Source organism: Pollicipes pollicipes, unplaced genomic scaffold (genome assembly GCF_011947565.3).
Source record: "Pollicipes pollicipes isolate AB1234 unplaced genomic scaffold, Ppol_2.1 Scaffold_5724;HRSCAF=6776_pilon_pilon_pilon, whole genome shotgun sequence".
Taxonomy (NCBI): domain Eukaryota; kingdom Metazoa; phylum Arthropoda; class Thecostraca; order Pollicipedomorpha; family Pollicipedidae; genus Pollicipes; species Pollicipes pollicipes.
This window is the reverse complement of record NW_023596746.1, coordinates 9754650-9774455: the sequence shown is the minus strand read 5'-3', so window position 1 is coordinate 9774455 and position 19806 is coordinate 9754650. Positions and strand designations below refer to the sequence as shown.

The following is a 19806-nucleotide window of genomic DNA, read 5'->3' as shown; positions in this document are numbered from 1 at the left end:
ATGTCTAACCCAGAGGGGTATGGGATGTCAGCCACTCGTCTAACCCAGAGGAGTATGGGATGTCATCGGCTCGTCTAACCCAGGGGGTATGGGATGTCAGGGACTCGTCTAACCCAGAGGGGTACGGGATGTCAGCGACTCGTCTAACCCAGAGGAGTATGGGATGTCAGCGACTCGTCTAACCCAGGGGGTATGGGATGTCAGGGACTCGTCTAACCCAGAGGGGTATGGGATGTCAGCGACTCGTCGCCACGGCGCCATCGAGCTGCGTGTTTCCGATGCTTTATCGCACGTCATTGTGACTATATGGGGCCTGTGAACCTTTTGGAGTATGACAGCAGGGCCAACTCTGGTTTGACCCTTGACGGACCGATTAAACTCATTGTTTCACGCTCACGTGTGTGCTACATCACAATGCAGATTTACAAAATCCGTCTCTGGCGTGAAAGTGCAAATGACAAAGACCTTAACCTCGTGCGGCCGGTGCAGCGACACTCAGATGCTTCTCACTGGTGGTTGACATTAAGTCTAAGCTTTCAGAGATTTGCGCTTGCGGTTGCCGGCTTGATCACCTTGTTCTAGTTCTGAGAAAAACGCAGCTGTTGATATAACAGGAATCTTATTATCTGTCCTAGCCTGCTAACCTTCGGTTCAGCGGTCAAATTTTCTCATCGCATGCGTGCCGATTGCGTGCGTAAACCTGACTGGCTGCGATCATCTCCTGATGGACACGCGCATGATACGATGTTAACCTGTTGCTGCTCAGCCACGCCGTGGGGTTGACCTCGGGCGGAACAGAAACCCAGCTGGCTGCGGTCATCCGCGAGGATGGACACGCGCGTGATACGGTGTTAACCTAGCTCTGCTCAGCTGCGTTTTCCCATCTGGCTGCGGTCATCCGCGATTTTGGACACGCGCGTGATACGGTGTTAACCCAGCTCTGCTCAGCTGCGCAATCCCGGCTAGCTGCCGTCATCCTCTCTCATGGACACGTCTGTGATACGGTGTCGGCCTAGCGCTGCTCGGTCGCGCTGCGGGGGTGGCGTCGGATGAACGTCAGAGACGGGGGCGGCACCAGCGCAAGTGGCTGGACCGGTGCGGGCAGCGGCGCAACAGAGCCGGCAGCCGGAGCTTTAGGGCATGCGGTGAAAAGGCACTTACAACTTGCACGTTACTTACTTACTACTCACTTATTACTTACTTACTCATTCAACTTAGACGTCATATGCGATTCCCAGCAGTTTTATTTGAAGGCACTAATCCGCGCATCAGCACGTGAGGGTGGATTTATCATGCCGCGCAAAATACAAACATTAAGTCGCTTGTCGGCGAGGGAAGCTTGGTACAATGCCATGCAACCAAGTTCAGTCTATCGCAGGAGGGAGAGGGACATCAAAGCGTCGCATATTGTAGCGTTCCAGCATTTATGACATCAAAAATGCGTTTAATTCCGTGCCCATTGGCGGAGCTCATAAAATATAACCTCGTAATGTCCAAAGCCATGCATCCAGTGATTGTAGCATCCGGCAATCGCGATATCCAGTTGAACAAGCTTTGATTGGCACTGCACTCCATCCTATGGATGTCATGAACGCTGTATGTTATGAACTATGGATGAACTTTGGATGTTGCGGTCTTGGATGCTGCAAACTCGGATGTCGTGATTCTTGACCGATTTTTGGATGCTATGTGCGCTGGATGCAGCGATCTAGAACGTAACCCACTGGGCGATAAGAACATTGGATGTTTCAATACGCACCCCATCCGGGGATTTGACCGATTTTGCCGACTACTGATGGGCGTCGGAGGATGCTGAAACCCCTATTAGGCATTCGCTGTTTTGGGATTCGCCGTGAAGTTTGGAAAGACTTTATATGTATTCCACCTGGTAGATTTGTATGATCTCAGTACCATACAACAGACCTGCGTCACTACCTATCATTAACATATGTACCGTTTTCTCCTAGGCCCAAAATCGCCATGTTCCAAGTGCCAAAATTGACTTTAATAGCTTACCGCCCAATTTCTCGAATTCGGCGGCCGGTGGCGCTAGACAGCGTAGTGCAGTGTACGGCGTGTTCAACTTGTAATGCAAATGTTGTGCCTTCGAATCTCAGGAGCCCACTGCGCAGCTGTGCTGTGCATATAATTGACGCGGACGAAGGCCGAACGTGCCTGCTTCCGTGAAGACTGCTCAATTTCCAATATTCGTCCAGTTCGTGAAGTCGCATATTCCGCCTTGCGTTCCAGCTATTCATTGCAAAGGAGATGGGTGTGGCCCCACACCGTCCACTGTCAACAGCCTGTAGGCGTATGAGCACCAGCTGAGGACTTGCAACGTTAGATGATAGCAATATTTCCAATTTGGATATCTGGCTTCAGTGTCTTCGGGCACAAGTAGCAGTTACAGACATTCTCTTGCTAGCTCCTGCAACAGAAATGCCAGGGGTGCTGAAAATGAATCCATTCAGCCAAATTCAAGCGACTTCTAAGTACAACCTTGGATGCTGGCACTGCCTGCGCAGAAAGACGCCGCATAAAGCATCGGTGGTGAACTCCCGGCGCAGTCGGGACACCGCTCATGTGACGTCACAGCTTGGTGGAAGCGTGCCTGTAGCGGCTTCAATAATGACAGACCCCTGGCGAGGGTTTCGTCGGGCGAGGAGAAAAGCCCGGCTCTCGTCGGTGGAGGGAAAACCCGGCCCTAGGCGAAGGAAGGCGCGGTTCTCGTCGGGCGAGGGGAGGCGTGGCTCCCGTCAGACGAGGAAGGGCGCGGTTCTCGTGGAGTGAGGGAAGACACGGCCCTGATCGGCCGACGTAAGGCGCGGTTGTATACCTCATTTTGTAAGGAGTTTTTGCCCCAGTGTGGCCGCTATGGGATGCGAGCATGGAGCACTGGTTTTCTGCGGCGTCAGTCTGTGACATTGGCAGAAGGGTTACGATCGAAATCAGCGTGGAAAACGACATCGTTTCATGTTCCGGAGTAGTAACATTAAAAGTCACCTTTTTGGATCAACAGGTTTTTATAAATGAAAGAAAAAATGATGTTAGCAAATGGCATGATTTCTATTCAGGTCGAGTATTTCCAGTTAGGTCGAACTCGACATTTTCCCCGTCGGTATTTCGACATCGTTGAAGGTGTTACACAACGATGTGATAGCCCCGATGTCATCGAATTGTGCAAGGTTTTATCGGCCTACCAAAATATTCGTCCCTTCTTTTTGTCGGTGCCAGGCCACCAGTCCAGCAGTAAACAGCCGCATAATGTTGTTTAGCAACCTGCCTGTACAGTTTGCCGTGCCTGTGTATGGCAGAAAAAACTGCTCGGACCGGTCGGCACGCATCACTGACAAGGTCACCTGGGCTTGTCCGCTCCGCCGTGTTATCTCCCGCCGGACCGTTAGCGGCTATGACAGCGTCTGACCTCCAGAAACACCTTGTAATTGTTTCATGCTGTGTGGTCAACTCTGGTTTTCTCATTGTAGATTAGTTGACAAATCCCTAAACCCCTGTCAAAATATCAACGGAGAGGCTTCAATTGATCCGCAAAGTGGTGCCTAGCTGAAATGATTAGTGGTTGGTGTGACGCCACGAAAACCCTTCCGCGGTCCGCCGGCGCCGACGAAATTTTGCGGTTCGGAGTTTTTCGACCTTTGACTGTAGAGCGGTTAGAGATGTATCTTGCCACCTAGAAATGACCTTTTCGGCCCTTCTCACCGATACTGCCACAAATGCCCTGTACCTTATAGATACTTTATAGATACCTTGGCGCAACATTTGGCGACTCCATTAGCAAGGGGCGACGCCACCAATTTGTATAGGAGGGGACGAGGTCAAGCAAACCTCGCAACACTCACACAAGTTGGCAAACCATGCGTTTACCATCCTCGCAAATGTCATCACTATGCAAATTCATATGTGCCTTGTGCTACTGGCCGGGGTGCCTTATCGCAGACGCCGATCGAAACCGGTTCAGAGTTTACCTGAGAAAGGCCCTGGGAAATGTTTCTGGCGCGTTGACGCCGTGGCGTGGCGCCGCCGACCAGCCACCAGGACATTCATGACGTCACGCCGCCTTATAGCTCGTTTCAGCGTCATCCAACTTTCGGTGTAGATGCCTCCTGAACCGGACATTAACACAGCTTCCCGACGGCAAGTTTATGATCTGCGTCTGTAGATTTTTCAGATGAAAATAAAAACCAAAGTCACTAACTTCGCCATGGCAGGCACCCAGGGAGCGTAGCCCTCGAAAAACCGCACGCGAAGTTAATCGTCTGTGACTCCACAACCTGGCGACCGTCTGAGGCTGCTTGGCGTGTTCTTGTTCTGAAACTATAGCAACGTCAGCCACTCGGCCCTCCTTAGCCTGTCAGCTTTCTCGACTTGATCGCTCTTCCGCGGTTAGTGATCACGTTGGGCTCCAGGCCACCGGGTCGGTGGGTGCACAGCCTCGCAGTGCCTGTTGCACCTGATGTGACGTGATGACCTTGAGCGTGCTACAGCTGGGCCGCACCGGGGACATTAGAACGGATTGCTGCTCTGTGCGTATTGTGCATCACCTAGGAAGTCGTGCTGCTGGAGACGTAGCTGATCATCCAGATAGTGTGACTTGACCCTGAGGTACTTTTCAGCGTTGGCTTCACCGCGAAGCAATATGTCATCACCTGGTGTGTGCTTCAGTGCAGGAGATATGTTGTAACACGTTCGGGACGCGAGGGACTTACTTGGCTTGACAGTGTGGTCGTCGCGTCGATGGCAGGAATGTGTGTAGATCTTGCAGTGACCCCCCCCCCCCTCGCCCACAGGTAATGACGAGACGGTGCGACTGATACGGGCAGCTGGCGGAGAGGCACACGCGTATACCTGCGATCTCTCGAAGCGTGAAGAGGTGTACAAGACCGCTGAACGGGTCAAACGCGAGGTCGGCAAGGTCAGTAACCCATCCAAGGTGATTTTCAGTGATTTTCACGGCATGATATACGCAGCTGACTCTTACGATCAGCTGTACGCTGATCGTAATATATATATATATATTATATATATATATATATATATATATATATATATATATATATGTCACTACGAAATTTGGAACGGACTATATCAACACCTGGAGGAAAATCTACATGAAACTAACAAGGGCAAACGAAATGCTACGCGCCCTAAACATTATGAACATTGACACAGCAGAACTGGGCTCGTTTCGGAAGTTTCATTTGCCCAATTTGCAAATTATTCTATTGAACACTTATGAGAACCTTTCCCTTTTCCGGGTAATAAGAAATTTGCTTTTAGTTGCCTCGATGCCCTATTGTCGCCATTGTCCCAACGATATACGTTCTGGCGTGTTAGCATCTTAAACAATAGCCGTTTTCACGATTAATGAATGCACCGAAAAGTTTTAAAAAGCTTTGAAAATGTTTCGATGAAGCTTAAGCATATGCCTAACACCATGACGAGGAAAAGATTGTCTTCATGCGATTCCATTAACATGGAATAAATAAACCAGGTGTTTCCAACCGTGAATAAGCTTGCTATCTTAAACGTGACCCTTTATAGACATTTCTTCAATCCATGCCTTCAGTTCGTCCATACTCTAGAGGAACTACTAGGCCTGGCAATCAGCAGTGTGAATCGGTCGAGCGCATCGGGTGCAGACTGCGCCATTGTTGTTTACATCGGTGCTGTGTGGAACAAGTCGGGGTTTGAGCATCATGTCAAGCCATGTATTTACTGCGGGTGGCTCCATACGTGTGGCTTAATGTTGGATTCGAGTCAATGGGTTGCAAGTTGCACGATAAACACGAAGATGCGGCGAAAATGATGACACTGGGAGAGTTTGGGAATGACATACAAAGTCGAAGCAGGACCGTCTTCTTGACATTTCTCAAGTTAAGATGTGGGCGCAGCACGGCTCCGGGAGGCTGCAACGGCCGGCGACAGGTGGTTCCAGGACAAGACCGCACGATATGGAAGTACACTCTTAGACATGGACAGCCGGAAAGGGCAGCTCCAAAGCGCCGCCCATCGCCGACCTCGTGATACACTCACTCACAGCGGTCCGAGGAGTGAACAGCGACCGGACCGCCATCGGGGCACGGGGGGGGAGGGGGGGGGGGGGCATTAAGGGCTCTGAAAACGCCAATGTGATCTCGGCGCGTAACAAAGTCATTGATACCAGCCCAGCGACCTTACGATCGGTGAAATATGATCTGGACCTCCGAGACGATCACGACCGCGAAATTTATGATTTCTTGCACCAGGAATGATAGCAGGCGGGGGCCACGCCCCAGACTGAGAGGCAGTACAGGACGCGGGGAAAACTTGGGTCTGGGTAAGGAGAGTGCGGGATTCGGGTGTGAAATGACGACAAATTTTGTATAGGCAAAACAGGATGGAGTTGCACTTTTGAACCATTTCGGCTACGTGCTCCCCCCAGGAAAGGGTACAATCGATGGTCACTCCCAGTATCTTCACGATCGGCGAGAGTTTTTACGGCCTGGGACATGCCCACCGGAAGAAGGGTGGTCTAGTAGTACTCATCTAGGGAATTGGCAGTGAGGTAGGGTTGGAAGGCAAGGCTGGTTTCCTCCTGACGGGACTTTAGGGTGGACATGTGGTCGGGGTGGGTGAAGTCGAGGAGTTGGGTATCTTACGCCACTTTGTTGTTGTAAGCTGCCGATCACCTCAGCAATTTTAATCTACCTGCCTCTAGACTCAGACGCTTTCCAACTTGGAGCGGTGCTGTGGACTGGACGGTGAAACACTGCTGAGGCGAATCCGTCGCGTGCGACGGTCAGCAAGCTTCCACCACAGGGGCGTATTTTCGCATGCAGGTTTGGGGCGCCGAGCGGGGAAAATGACCAAACCTGCCCTTAAAGTGCACTAAAAGCAAGCTTTTCCCCGTATTGGATTTGCTTTCCTCAAAGTTAAAGAGCTTGAGTTTCCCCAACTGAATAGGAAACTACGCACCTGCTCCAATGCGTTAAAGAGCTTGAGTTTCCCCAACTGAACAGGAAACTACGCACCTGCTCCAATGCGTTTCCTCGCTCCATCTCAGCGGGAGATGTTGTCGTCGGGCATGATAATCACCGCGGCCTCGATGGTCGAAACCAGGCTTCGGTAATCGACGTAGGGTCGATGTCACTCAGACGTGCGACTTTAGACGTGTTAGGCGTGCATGGCTTCGGAAATAATGAGCGTAAGTCGAAGTGTGCGACTCTTACGGCCGCCGCTAAAAACCCCGGCAGGAAGCCGCAAGGCGGGCTTCAGGCTGTAACGCAGCATGCGCGACAGGCATGCCGAAACGGCTGATGTTGTCCGCTGATCATTGTCGGACGATTACCGCTGTCAGTCTTGTCGCGTGGTGTCAGTCCTCAGGTCTTCGTAACTGTTTCATTGAATGTTCACTTCATGGTGGAGGTCGGCATGTCTCAAAGGTTCTTCCGAACATAGCGCCTAGGAGAATCACCATGTTTTGGGTTGCTAATATTCGACCTTTTGTTTGTCTTAACTCTCTGATAACACGTTGGGCAGAATTTTCCAGAGAGCGCACCTTGTTGCAGCCTATATAACTTGGAAAATCGCTGAAAAATGCCAAAACACTCAGACAGAACATAAAACTAGAGAGAAGTTCACAAGGCAGGAATTGTGCAATTAAATCGTGCAAGATACAAGCAGACGGAATGCTCCCATAAACGTGGTACGAACGCGGAGATCTTAAGTTTGATGAGCTCGCTCAATTGCACTCAACAGAAGGTGGCCTCGCAGCGTGCACTTTCTTGTTTATTTTGTCTGTGGAACACTTATTAGACACCTTTTTTATAGATCTGATATTTAATGCACTGCACGCACATACGTAGACCCCAGAGGGCTGGAGGACCAAATTCACGCGTGGAGGGGGATGCCAACTTGATTTCGGGGGGGGGAAGCAAAAGCCTAGTTGAAAGAACACAAATCAACACCCGTGCTCATAACTATCGGTATACTTTCAAGTGGAAAGGGCTGCTCAAGACAGCAAAGCTACCTTGGTGGGCTGCATAGATGATGCATTCATTACTTATACGCGAATTACTTCCGCTGCAAAAGTTTATACACGACATTAGCGCTACACGACATGGCGCATGCTTCCTAAGCTTATACAACCATTACTTACACACGGCATTACTTCTGCTGTAAATACTTATGTGCGACATTAGTGCTGCAGCAAACACTTGTGATCAGGTCTCCACCGTAAAACTAATGACTGGTTTATGTTTTCCGGCGTGCATCTTGTCGTGTAGGACTTATGCCGTGCATGATTTTTTACAGCAGAAGTAATATCGCGTATGAATGAGGACTGTGCAAGTCTTTGTTGCATAAGTAATGACGAGTATAATTTTTTGCATTACACGCCTTGTCATGTAGCAGCTATGCCATGTAAAGTCCGTGCAGTCGAAGTAAGTACTGCCATGTCGATGTCGGAGGACATTTTGCCGAGGCACCAATGCCGTGACAGTTATTCATGGTTTTCTTGCATTTTTGTTCGTAGGTTTTGAGTGTTTTCTTTCTATAGGGTTATAAACTGCACCGAATGATATTCAACGTGGCTTTTGTTCAAAACCTGATGCAAATGTGGAAGACTTCCCTTAAGGAAATTCAAGATTACCTCTGTGACGTCAGCACTGCTATAGTTGAGTTAAAGCATAACTCTGTCACGTGCTCAAAACTACCCGGATGGAAATTACTATAGTTTGAAGCATTTGGTGACTCAGCTTGCTCGTACAACAAGACGCAAACGTTCCGACATGTGTTTTCCACAAGCTCACGCTGCCAGTGTTGGCGAGTACAGGCCAGCGCTAAGCTTTGAGTGTCGCCTGACTGGGATGATCTGTTGTAATTTTGCTTCCATTTGGGCGGTTTTGTCACAAAATAGTTCGTTAAAGTGCCTCACTCTTGTTGCCGATCACATCCGATAAATCACAACTTTATCACCCCTGGGCTTGACTTGGCACATTTTATGCCTGTTTTCTATTTTAAATACTCCATATGTATTCTGAAGCTTTCCTTGCGCTCGACGCACTTGGAGCGTCACGTCACGTCATGTCTTGAATGACGTGACGTCGTGACGTCACGAGATGGCGCCAAGATCACGAGATGGCGTTGTGTCCAAGGCGTATGCATCTTTCTCCTTAATAGCTTTTGCGTCTGTTTCTAGATGGCCATTTAGTCCTCGTATTTTTGTCTCAATGAATACCAGTTAACGCACATTACTCAATCGATATTTCATGAAGCTCCAGTATGGCATCTTTGTCGTTCCACAGTTGGTGCCGATATTTCGAAGTCTACCTTGCAACTCAGGCCGACGTCGGTCTGTGGTCTAGCAGGCTTTCAATACGCTGAAACATGTCACATTATATCATATGTAATCATAATAGGTATGCAACATGAGCGCCGTCCTAAGCCTCACAAACGAACCAATACAAATCACCCCGCACACAGCACCGCTGTTCGCCGCCCCATATTGCGCTCGGCCTAATCTGGGTGACAGACAGTACTCGTTGATAGCAGCGTATCAGTCTGCACTGAAGCAGGCTCACGATAAGGCACGGTGGCCGACAATATCGCGCCAGAGAGCACACGGCCCCGCCGCCCTTCGCCGCCGCCGCGTCCGGGGCGGGTCCAACCGCCCCACCTGCCGCCTGGTGGCGCTCAGTCGAAGCTGCCGCAGATGGGGCCGAACCGGACCTGCTCGTAGGCTGTGCAGATGGCGTCGCGGAGCCGGTACGTCTCGGCGGCGTTAATGGTCTCGGCCACCACCTTAACCTCGACACTGTAAATGTCGTTGCGGATCCAGGCGCGCTCGTGCAGCATGTCCTTGATGCTGACTCCGAGCTTGGCGAGGAGGCGCGTCAGCTCGGCGATGCCGCCGGGGCGGTCGCTGACGGTGACGGTGAACTTGCAGAGGCGACCCTCTGCGGCGAGGCCGCGCTCCAGGCAGCGGCCCAGGATGGTGGTGTCGATGTTGCCGCCGCACAGCGGCACGACCACGCGCCGGCCGCGCAATTCTGGCAGCGCGCCCGAGAGGATGGCGGCCAGGCCGCACGCGCCGGCGCCCTCCACCACCGCTTTCTCCACCTCGACCAAGCGCAGGATGCTGATGGCGATCTGCTCCTCGGACACGCGCACCATCTTGTCGATGAGCGGCGCGGCCGTGGCGTAGGCGTTGACGCCGACCGTGGGCACAGCCAGCCCGTCGGCCAGCGTCGACTGGCACTTGGTGTGGACAGGTCGGCCGTGCTCCAGCGCCGCTGAGAAGGTGGCGCATTTCTCCGACTCGACGCCCACCACCAGGATCTTGGGGTTGAGCGACTTGACGGCCATGGCGACGCCGGCGATCAGGCCTCCGCCGCCGACCGGCACCACGATGGCGTCCACGTCCTTCACCTGCTCCATCACCTCCAAGCCCATGGTGCCCTGCCCGGCCAGGATGTTGGGGTGGTCGTAGCCGTTGATGTAGAGCAGGTCGGTCTCCTTGGCCATCGTCATTGCGATCTCCTTGGACTGGGCGAGGTCATCGCCGCACACGATGACGTTGGCGCCGTAGTCGCGGCACGACTGCACCTTCATGATTGGCGCGATGATCTGCAGCGGAACACAAGGCCCTCTGACAACCTCGTCATGGTCAGCAGGCGACGACGGCCCAGCCAGCGACATGGCAACCAGACAGTTGGACAGATGAGGACGGACAATCAGAGGGTTAGTTACGTGGTGACGGGAGCGACGTCGGTCACCCACACGACTCCTTAAAACTCTGCCGTAAGTCTGATACCTCCAGGACAAGTATGTATACTTGAGCGGGTTAGATGCTGACCTAGGTTATTCTGGAAAGAACTTGAGGTAAGTTCATTTCTGCGTCGTGTGCCGTGCTACGCAAAAGTGAAAACCAAGATTCATCACAAGCTAGCGAGACCTTGAAATAGCGTACACACATACCTGCCACCCGCTTTTTATTAACAAATAAAACTACTGCCTACCTCACAAATTAAGCTTTTACCTACTACCTTACAAGTGCACTTGCAATGCTTTTCTGAATTAAAAACGTGCGTACTTATAAACAGATGGATATCAGAAAACAACTAACATGGCGTGATGCATTCTAAATGATGCAGCAACGGCCTTCAGCATCGAGTCAGCTGCACTAGCGTCTGCAGTTGCCGCCTGAGACGTTGGAGCACAGGCGGACGCGCTTACCGTCTGTTGTCGCCGCCTGAGACGGCGGAGCACAGGCGGACGCACTTACCGTCTGTTGTCGCCGCCTGAGACGGCGGAGCATAGGCGGACGCGCTTACCGTCTGTTGTCGCCGCCTGAGACGGCGGAGCATAGGCGGACGCGCTTACCGTCTGTTGTCGCCGCCTGAGACGGCGGAGCATAGGCGGACGCGCTTACCGTCTGCTGTCGCCGCCTGAGACGGCGGAGCATAGGCGGACGCGCTTGCCGTCTGTTGTCGCCGCCTGAGACGGCGGAGCATAGGCGGACGCACTTGCCGTCTGTTGTCGCCGCCTGAGACGGCGGGGCATAGGCGGACGCGCTTACCGTCTGCTGTCGCCGCCTGAGACGGCGGAGCATAGGCGGACGCGCTTGCCGTCTGTTGTCGCCGCCTGAGACGGCGGAGCATAGGCGGACGCGCTTGCCGTCTGTTGTCGCCGCCTGAGACGGCGGAACATAGGCGGACGCGCTTACCGTCTGTTGTCGCCGCCTGAGACGGCAGAGCATAGGCGGACGCACTTACCGTCTGTTGTCGCCGCCTGAGACGGCGGAACATAGGCGGACGCGCTTACCGTCTGTTGTCGCCGCCTGAGACGGCGGGGCATAGGCGGACGCGCTCACCGGCATGACAACGGTGACGGCGACGCCCAGCTCCCGGCCGTGGTAGCAGAGCGCCAGCGCGTGGTTGCCGGCCGAGGCGGCGATGACGCCCCGCTTCCGCTGCTCCTCCGTCAGCATCATGAGCGTGTAGCGTGCGCCGCGCTCCTTGAAACTGCCAGTGTACTGCATGTAGTCCTTCTTGAAGAACAGCTGCATGTTGCACTCCTCGGAGATGTGCGAGCGCGTGCACGGCGTGACCATGATGCCCGACTTGATCTTGTAGGCGGCTTCGCAGATGTCCTGGAAGTGGACCACGCGCGGCTGCGCCGGGTCGCACCAACGATCGAACATCACGTCTTCGCTCACGCGCATGCTGGGCACGCGGCGGCGCAGCAGCTCGGGCGAGCTGTCCGAGCCGGACACGTACGGCGCGTCGGACACGGGCAGCTGCAGCTGCGCCATCTCGGCCGTGGCCACGAAGAACTGGTCGGCGGCCGGCTCCGAAGTCGCCGGGGTCGCCGCGGTGGCCGATGTCACGGCCGCGGTCTCGGCCTCGGCCATCGGGTGTCACTTGGGTCGCCGGCCGGGCTGGCGGTCTGGAGTGCCGCGCTGGCGCGCCGGACGAGGACGGAACGCTGGCGCCGGAGCGTGGCAGACCCTGCGGCGGCGCGGCGGCCACCGACGTCCACCCGTCCTGCTCGGCAGCTCGCCCAGTGTCACAGCGGCCGTCAGACGCAGCTATTCGGGCCTGCCGCCGCCAGAGCACGCCGTCGACTGCTGGCACGGGCGTGCGCTCTTCGGAACTCGATCCCTGACGCAACGGCGCTCCTCCTGTCGCGCCGCCGCCAGATAGCGCTGTCCTCGACTGAAGAGCATCTGGCGTGTACTGGTGCACACCAGCTCCGCCTCCGACCGTGGTCCCAGCCGCGTACCCCCCCCCCCCCCCCTGCGTCGGCGAGCGCAGACGTGGGTGTGCGCCAGACCGCTGCTCTTCGCCCCTGAGCCCTTACAGACGTTCGATCCCGGGGTGCAGTCGTAATTTGGCACATGGCCGGGGACGCATCCTGGCCTGACCTGACCACGCCTGACTGGGGGACACATCTGGAGCAGGGCGGAGTGCGGTTTGTGCTCCATGGTCCTGTGCTTGCACTGAACCGATTTTCTTCTTCGCTCACTATTTGTTTTCGTAAGTCTTCAGTCTGGCTTCGTGTAGCTCCCTGAACTTTGTCATGCGTCGGCGAGTCAGTTGGCCGGCTCCGATGGCGCTGTCACTGAAGGCGCAGCTGTCACCGCGTCCCGCGGCCGGGGCGGCTACCCGTTCACTTTTGCAGGCTTCCCGGAGGCAATCGTTCACCGGAGGTGTCGTGGTGGCCCGCCGCACGTGGGTGGAGCTCCCTTCACTTCAGGGGGACCCAAGTTCCGACAGTGTCCGTGTGACCCGCCGCACGTGGCTGGAGCTGCCTTCACTTCAGGGGCGCCCAAGCCCCGACAGCGACACTCAACTTTAACGAGGGACGTATGGGTGCTGCATGACAATCCCCTGCATCCCTGCAAATCCCCCTCAGCCCCTGCATCCCGCGGCTGCTCTGCTGGTTGCCTCACTACCGAGTGGCGTGACGTGCGGCGATCGTCGGCCGGCTTTTCTAAACAGAGGCGGTCTTGGATTAGAGCCAGATCGCCCGACGCTGTTTAGGGCGCTGCCAGTTCCAAGGCGACATCCGCCATCGCATCACGTGCGTCAGGGGTCACGTGACGAACGATCCGCCGCAACCTTGAACTGTGGCCACAGTGATCGGGCACCACGTGACGTGCCACCCATCAGTTCTGCCACGGGGAGACAGGTGCGGATGGCAAAGACTAAACGACTTACTGCGCCGCAGAATGGTGCTGTGGCCGACTCTACATGAGCAGAATCGACTTCAACTAAAAATGACTGAAGCCGAATAATTATCGGAATCAAGCTTACTTTTCATTAGTTTTCCAATGTTCTTTGAATCAACGGTTGGTTCGATCAAATCAACAGAGGTGATCCGGAATCCTTTATTACTAAAGGGCAATGATGACTTGAGAGCAGTCAAGTCAACGCTATTCAAACCTATTGGAACGCCCTGTGGTTTTTCTGATAAATCCGGCCGTGAAAGGTCACATGGTGCGGCCGCCTGGATGTTCCGGAGATGTCCACATTTTCAGTTCCTGTTAGGTGAGCGAAATCACATGTCTGCAAAGCGGCTGCGTGATGCCGTCATTCATAGCCGAAGCACAGCAAACGAACAACATACCATGTAAACTTTCCAGCCGTAAATTAAAACATCCTGAATAGCGTGATATTTCCAATAAATACGATTCAACATCAGCCGTGGTCATGCAGTAAGCTAAAGAAATGTTGAATCATCAATTGGTAAGGCATGTGAGTTAGAGACCAGTTGGTAAAACATCTGGACATGATTTCCTCAAGTTCGAGGCTCGCTTTCCTGACATGGCTCACATTTTCAGCGCCTAATAGATGCACAATGTTATCTGCGTGCAAAGTGGCCTCATAATTGGGTCCTTCGCGGCTTAAGTGTAGAAAAACACCACACGGCTACGTAACGCGATCCTTCGCAACTTGAGTGCAGAAAACACAACATGTGTGCACCATGCGGTCCTTCGCAGCTGAGGATAGAAAACCACACGGTTGCGCGATGCGGTAGTTAACTGCAGGAGGATGAAGAAAAAACAAAACGTCACTTGAACTTCCAGGCTGTAAATTCAAACGTTCATAAAAAGAACACCGCTTGTGTGATAATTGTTAACAGCTAGTAAGTAGCAAGGTCATATGAACGCTGATAATAGAAGACAATCCTCCGAAACTGACCGTGCCCTATGCAAACAGTTCAATAAGAGTTAAACGTTAGAAGGCTTCAACAATACGATAATTATTTGTCACGCCCGCCGCCTTTCCTGTGGCGCACGACGGCGGCCGCGGTGCTCGTCTTTGGAGCGCACGAGCTGCTTGAACCGAAGCAGACATTGGGCGCATGGAGACCTGACTTGCGTTTAATCTCAGAGCAGCAGTCGGACTGCCGCAGTGAGCTCACAACGCGGCCCTTCTCAGGGCTCTGTATGCTCCGCGAATATAGGATTAGAACCGGTCTGCTCTGCCCAGAAAGTTCTGTAGCTTGTGTCGCTCTAACACCGCTCACGTTGAGCCGTTTTGAGAGCTCTAGCATTGTTTGTCTAGCCTGGGTGAGCTTGCTGGGAGCTTTGTCGGATCCGTCTTTTTCTCTGCGATCACGATTGGGGCCGCCAGTGAATTTGGCCTTGGAAGACGAATACCTGCCTCCTCTCTCCGGGGTGCCATGGTGTGGTGTGACGGAATTCCTTAGACTCTTAACGAGAGCCGACAAAGAGGCTTAAAACCTAACGCGCCCTTTATGCGTAGATTTGTAAGACTTCCATGTGTATTGGATTCATGTAGTGTGTGCGTAAATAGTTTCATGTTCTTGCATTATTTATTATTAGTGGAAATTTATATGTATTGGCATAAAATAATGATATGGATAAGCCATGCTGCAATGCTGTTTATCAGCCCACGGTCGTCAGTCATTCAAACTGTTATTTTTCTTATTTTGAGAGCCATCGCTGCTTTTGAATGAAAGCAACAAGAATCGAACCCGTCCTGGTCCTGAATCTGGTCAAAGACAAATGATTTACATCAGGCTCGGTACATGCAAATTTTGGGTGAACCGTGATTTGATCATAAATCTGAAACGCACCAGGTGCAAGTCTGCTTCCCCAGGCATCATGCTCTTTAAGCTCATGTTTCGTCCCAGTAGACCGCAGTTTTTGTGGACCTTTCATTTGTTTGGTGCTACGGCTTGTGTCCTACACGCTGACAATCATGAATTACTCCTGGAAGCATGTGACGTGTTTGAACGGAATACTGATGCTCGATTAGTGCATAACTTGGGATATATCAGTTTGAATCTTATCGTAACAATAGGAAACCATCATTTTACCAGGAGGGACTGGCTAAGCGACGTAATCAAGGAAGCGCTGCTGCAGCTGTCAAAACTCAATACAAATTAGCCAATGCTCGCTTGATAATGTCCTTTAACCAGTATCTCAAGGCGTATTGAAGTTTGACTGTTGTCAGTATAAGAATAAGAAGCTCATAATGCCGCAAAAACCAGGAGCCCAAGGCCTTCCTTGTTTACGGGAAGCATAACGAAGCATACGCTTTCTTTCATAACGGACATGTTGTTTAGGCTTTGCTCACAATGTCCCTTGTCATAGCTGACGACTTGTTTTACTGAACGGGTGATATTACGCAAAACAGACGGAAGCTCATTCTGATTCATCTTTGATTTCATCTGATTTAAGCAGGGTGTACTGCGCATTGTTCTTAACTGATTTTCCAAGGCTCGTTTTATCGACTTGAAACATCAATTCGTAATCTTTATTTTAATGGTACATTTAACTCTGAAGGCAATTAGAATGCTTTCAAATTTGCCAATCAATTTTACACGCTATCCTGTCATCGTGTCTTGACAATGTGATGTCACATCATCCTACAAACAATTAATTATTAATTGATTGACTGCATCCATCCCTTTAGTTGCATCTATTTACTATATTTTTTGGTACATTGTATTGGTCATTTATGCATGCAAGAAATTCGGCTGGCGCCTGGCCAGCCGCCACGAGACTGGAAGCCGTCGGAGTTTAAACACATGAGCGTGTGCTGGTTGTGTTGCACGCGGTGACGCCGCTGGACTTCGGACTAGGAGGGGGTGTGTCACCGGTGACGCGACTCAAGGCTACGTCTGGACCCGGACTGTGTAAACAGTGCGCCCCAATGGGCTCACAGCAAAGCAAACGCAGCAGGCTCCGCCTTTGCGACGGGTTCGCAGATTCCAGCCCTGCATGAAAGCCAGAGGCCGATCAGAAACATCTGCAACCTTTGCATTGAGTTTAATGGGGCCACCTCTCGCCCCAAAATTGGCGCGGGTGGTCATTTGAACCTTCTAACAGCGGTCTAAGAGGACTAAGACCTCTAACAAACCAAAGGAAGCTAGAGCCACGAAGAAGCTGAGTACTTTTTAATTCTCCCGCTGTTATCACGCTGTTATTTTTAGAACACAGGATGCCACGACAATGTCAAAAACGGCGTTGAATAGCTTCTGGAAACATTTATCAGATGCACACTATTAGACATCGACAGGTATGACCTGCGATATATTACGTTACGTCAGAGGGGCCAAGGCTTTTGTTGCATTGGCTGAGCTGGCTTCATCAATTGCTAAACAAGCCACATTGATGTAGAAAAACGGCTGAAGAAATGCCCTCAAAGGCAACTGAAATGGGCACTAGTGATGTAGTGGTTAAGCTGTGCGTCGGGGAAACCGGACGTGCGTAGTTCAATCACCTTCGATCTCCGCTCTTCCTGCCAGTATGAGAAGCGGGCGGTATGGTATAGGCTCAACAGCTGAGTGCATCACAAAGCCCCAGTGACGTACTGATTTTCATTGAACGTGCTCGCATTTGCGTCCTGACTGCTAGTGAATTTCAAGTGCAGTCCATTCCCAAAGTACGAAAACTAGGGGCGAGCTGCTGCGCATGGTAGCTCTCGCAAAGTTTGCATCTCAGCCCCTGTATGCCAGAAAGAAGATACGCAAACCACGGAGCCTGTTCACATTAATCCGCTGTGTCAGCTGCGTCACGACCCATGATGAAGTCGTCACACAAAGTGATTTTATTCATTCACTTGTGCCCTGATCCCTCTGTTTGTTACACCTGTAACTGCCTGATTACATCATCGAGTGTGTTAATGGATGTTTGTTTTGTGACAGTCAAATGATGCCTCATACTTAGCTAGGCGCTTCAACGGTAAAAACTGGGTCGAAAAAGTCTCGTTGGGTTGGGCTGTCATGACTTGAGTCGGGGCTTGCCTCTGCGTTTAAAGACCTGTGTGTCCTTTGGCAAGCAATATTGGTGTTAATGTATTCGATTGAAGGGCTTGTTCCACATTTGTGTAGTGTTTCGAGCCAAAATAGACGTTTTGAAGATAGATCGGTGCAGTTCTTAGCCCTGCCCTTCTTAAGACCAAAAACCGTCTGGTTTCTGAGCTACAAGCCCTCCCTAAAAGAGAAAAAAAATGAGATAGGAAACCACACCCCTGTATCCCGGGCAAATGGCTCCCGTTGGAAGCGGAGATTGCCGTCTACTAGTCACATCTAGTAACCATTATCAGTCGATGCCTCAGCACCCGGCCAACACCGACTGCTCGTGCGTGCTGCTGTTCCGCGTGCCGGCGTTGGGGCAGGGTTGGCCGGGCGCCAGGAGCCGATCGCTCCGGCGCCAGGCAGACAGCGCGCCGGTGGCCTCGGCTAAAGCCGCTGCTGCGTGCCCAGAGCGGCTTCGGTAGCTGATGGAACCGGCTTCCGTCCCGTGGCAGATATTCGGTCGGCATTCACTCCCGACAGCATGCAAACATTTGATGGGAGGAGAGGGGCCCTCCCTTTATTACTCACACACATCCATGCATTTACATAAGCGCATATCGGGAACAAGCCGTGCCTGGGCGTGCTCTCGAGCGCTGGCATCTACAGGCATACGCGTTCGCTTTGCGTCTTTTATAGCTTTTCATAACATCACAGTTTGGTGCTGCGATGTTAGTTAAGGACGAATAAGTGGTACTTATGTGCGACAAAGTATCATTTTACGTGGGGCAAAGTGCGGCTTCATCCAGTCGCTGTAGATGGTTCGACTCTTGTGGCAGCGGGTTGGTTCCGTGTCCTGACCTTAATTTGACGTTCCAGGTCAGCATTTTAGTTAACAATGCCGGCATGGTCATCGGAAATCGCCTGCTGGAGATTCCAGACAAGCTGATCGAGAAGACGTTTGAGGTCAACACGCTCGCTCACTTCTGGGTATGTACGTGATGACCCACTGACGGTCCCACGTAATCCCACTGACGGTCCCACCTAGTCCCACTGGCAGTCCCATTTAGTCCCACTGACGGTCCCACTTAGTCCCACTGACGGCCTTACTTAGTCCCACTGGCAGTCACACTTAGTCCCACTGACGATCCCACTTAGTCCCACTGACGGTCCCACTTAGTCCCACTGACAATCACCGGCCACGAAACTGCTCTGTTGCGTGAGGCCAGTTTGGCCAGTACTGAGCTGTCTCGTGTCGCCCCAGCCGAGATTGTGCCGTTTTGAAGCAGCTGAGATTACTGTCTCTTATCAGCCGAGCAGAGACGCTGCTATGGCGTGTTGAAGCAGCCGGGCCTCTGGAGCCCCGTGCTAGCTCGGCGTGGGTTCCGATGTGTAGTGTAACACTAGTGCTGAATCAGCCGGGCCTCTGCAGCCCGTGCTAGCTCGGCCTGGGTTCCCATATGCGTAGTGCTACACTAGTGCTGAAGCAGCCGGGCCTCTGCCGTCCCGCGCTAGCTCGGCTTGGGTTCCGATATGTAGTGTTACACTAGTGCTGAAGCAGCCGGGCCTCTGCAGCCCTGTGCTATCTCGGCCTGGGTTCCCATATATGTAGTGCTACACTAGTGCTGAAGCAGCCGGGCCTCTGCAGCCCCGTGTTAGCTTAGCCTAGACTCCAACATGTGGTGTTACACTAGCTGAGACTGCTGCTGATATGTGCTGGACCAGCTAGGCAGCGACTTTGTGTTCGCCGTGCCGTGTTCGACCATGTCGTGTTGTCCTGTTGAATACTTGCTTCTTGTGTATGAGGTCGCTGATCATAAAACCAAGAATCTGGCGGGACTCGGCCGTGCCGGGTCAAATCAGCCTTGCTCTGCTATGTCACATGAGACAGGCTGAGCCGGGCTGTTTGACGTTTGCCCAGCGTCGCTTTGCGGCGTCACGTTTAGACCAGCCGGCGCTGAGCGGTGTGGCGTCGGGCCAGCGAGGACTGCGGTGTCGGGTTAGCCCAGAGGGATTCTGCTGTGTTGTATCGCCCCA

The 19806-nt window shown here is 52.6% G+C and overlaps 2 protein-coding genes across 2 annotated transcripts in view; one reads left to right on the top strand and one right to left on the bottom strand.

The window, feature by feature from the left end:
- LOC119102476 (epidermal retinol dehydrogenase 2-like) overlaps window positions 1-19806 on the top strand; it is a 33978-nt gene that overhangs the window by 1818 nt on the left and 12354 nt on the right. Inside the window, exons 2-3 of the mRNA XM_037225848.1 lie at window positions 4806-4930; window positions 18649-18759. Coding sequence (XP_037081743.1) covers window positions 4806-4930; window positions 18649-18759 — 236 coding nt within the window. The remainder of the gene's footprint in view (window positions 1-4805; window positions 4931-18648; window positions 18760-19806) is intronic.
- LOC119102533 (L-threonine dehydratase catabolic TdcB) lies at window positions 9388-12716 on the bottom strand. The gene is made up of 2 exons (XM_037225916.1): window positions 11870-12716; window positions 9388-10623 (listed from the first exon to the last, which is right to left on the bottom strand). The coding sequence occupies exons 1-2, from the start codon at window positions 12407-12409 to the stop codon at window positions 9691-9693; spliced, it is 1473 nt and encodes a 490-aa protein (XP_037081811.1). The 5' UTR covers window positions 12410-12716; the 3' UTR covers window positions 9388-9690.

Coding starts and splice junctions, on each gene's coding strand:
- LOC119102533 (XM_037225916.1), bottom strand. CDS start 12,409: ATGGCCGAGGCCGAGACCGCGGCCGTGACATCGGCCACCGCGGCGACC. Junction 10,624..11,869: donor CCGTCACCGTTGTCATGCCG/GTGAGCGCGTCC, acceptor GTTCCGCTGCAG/ATCATCGCGCCAATCATGAA.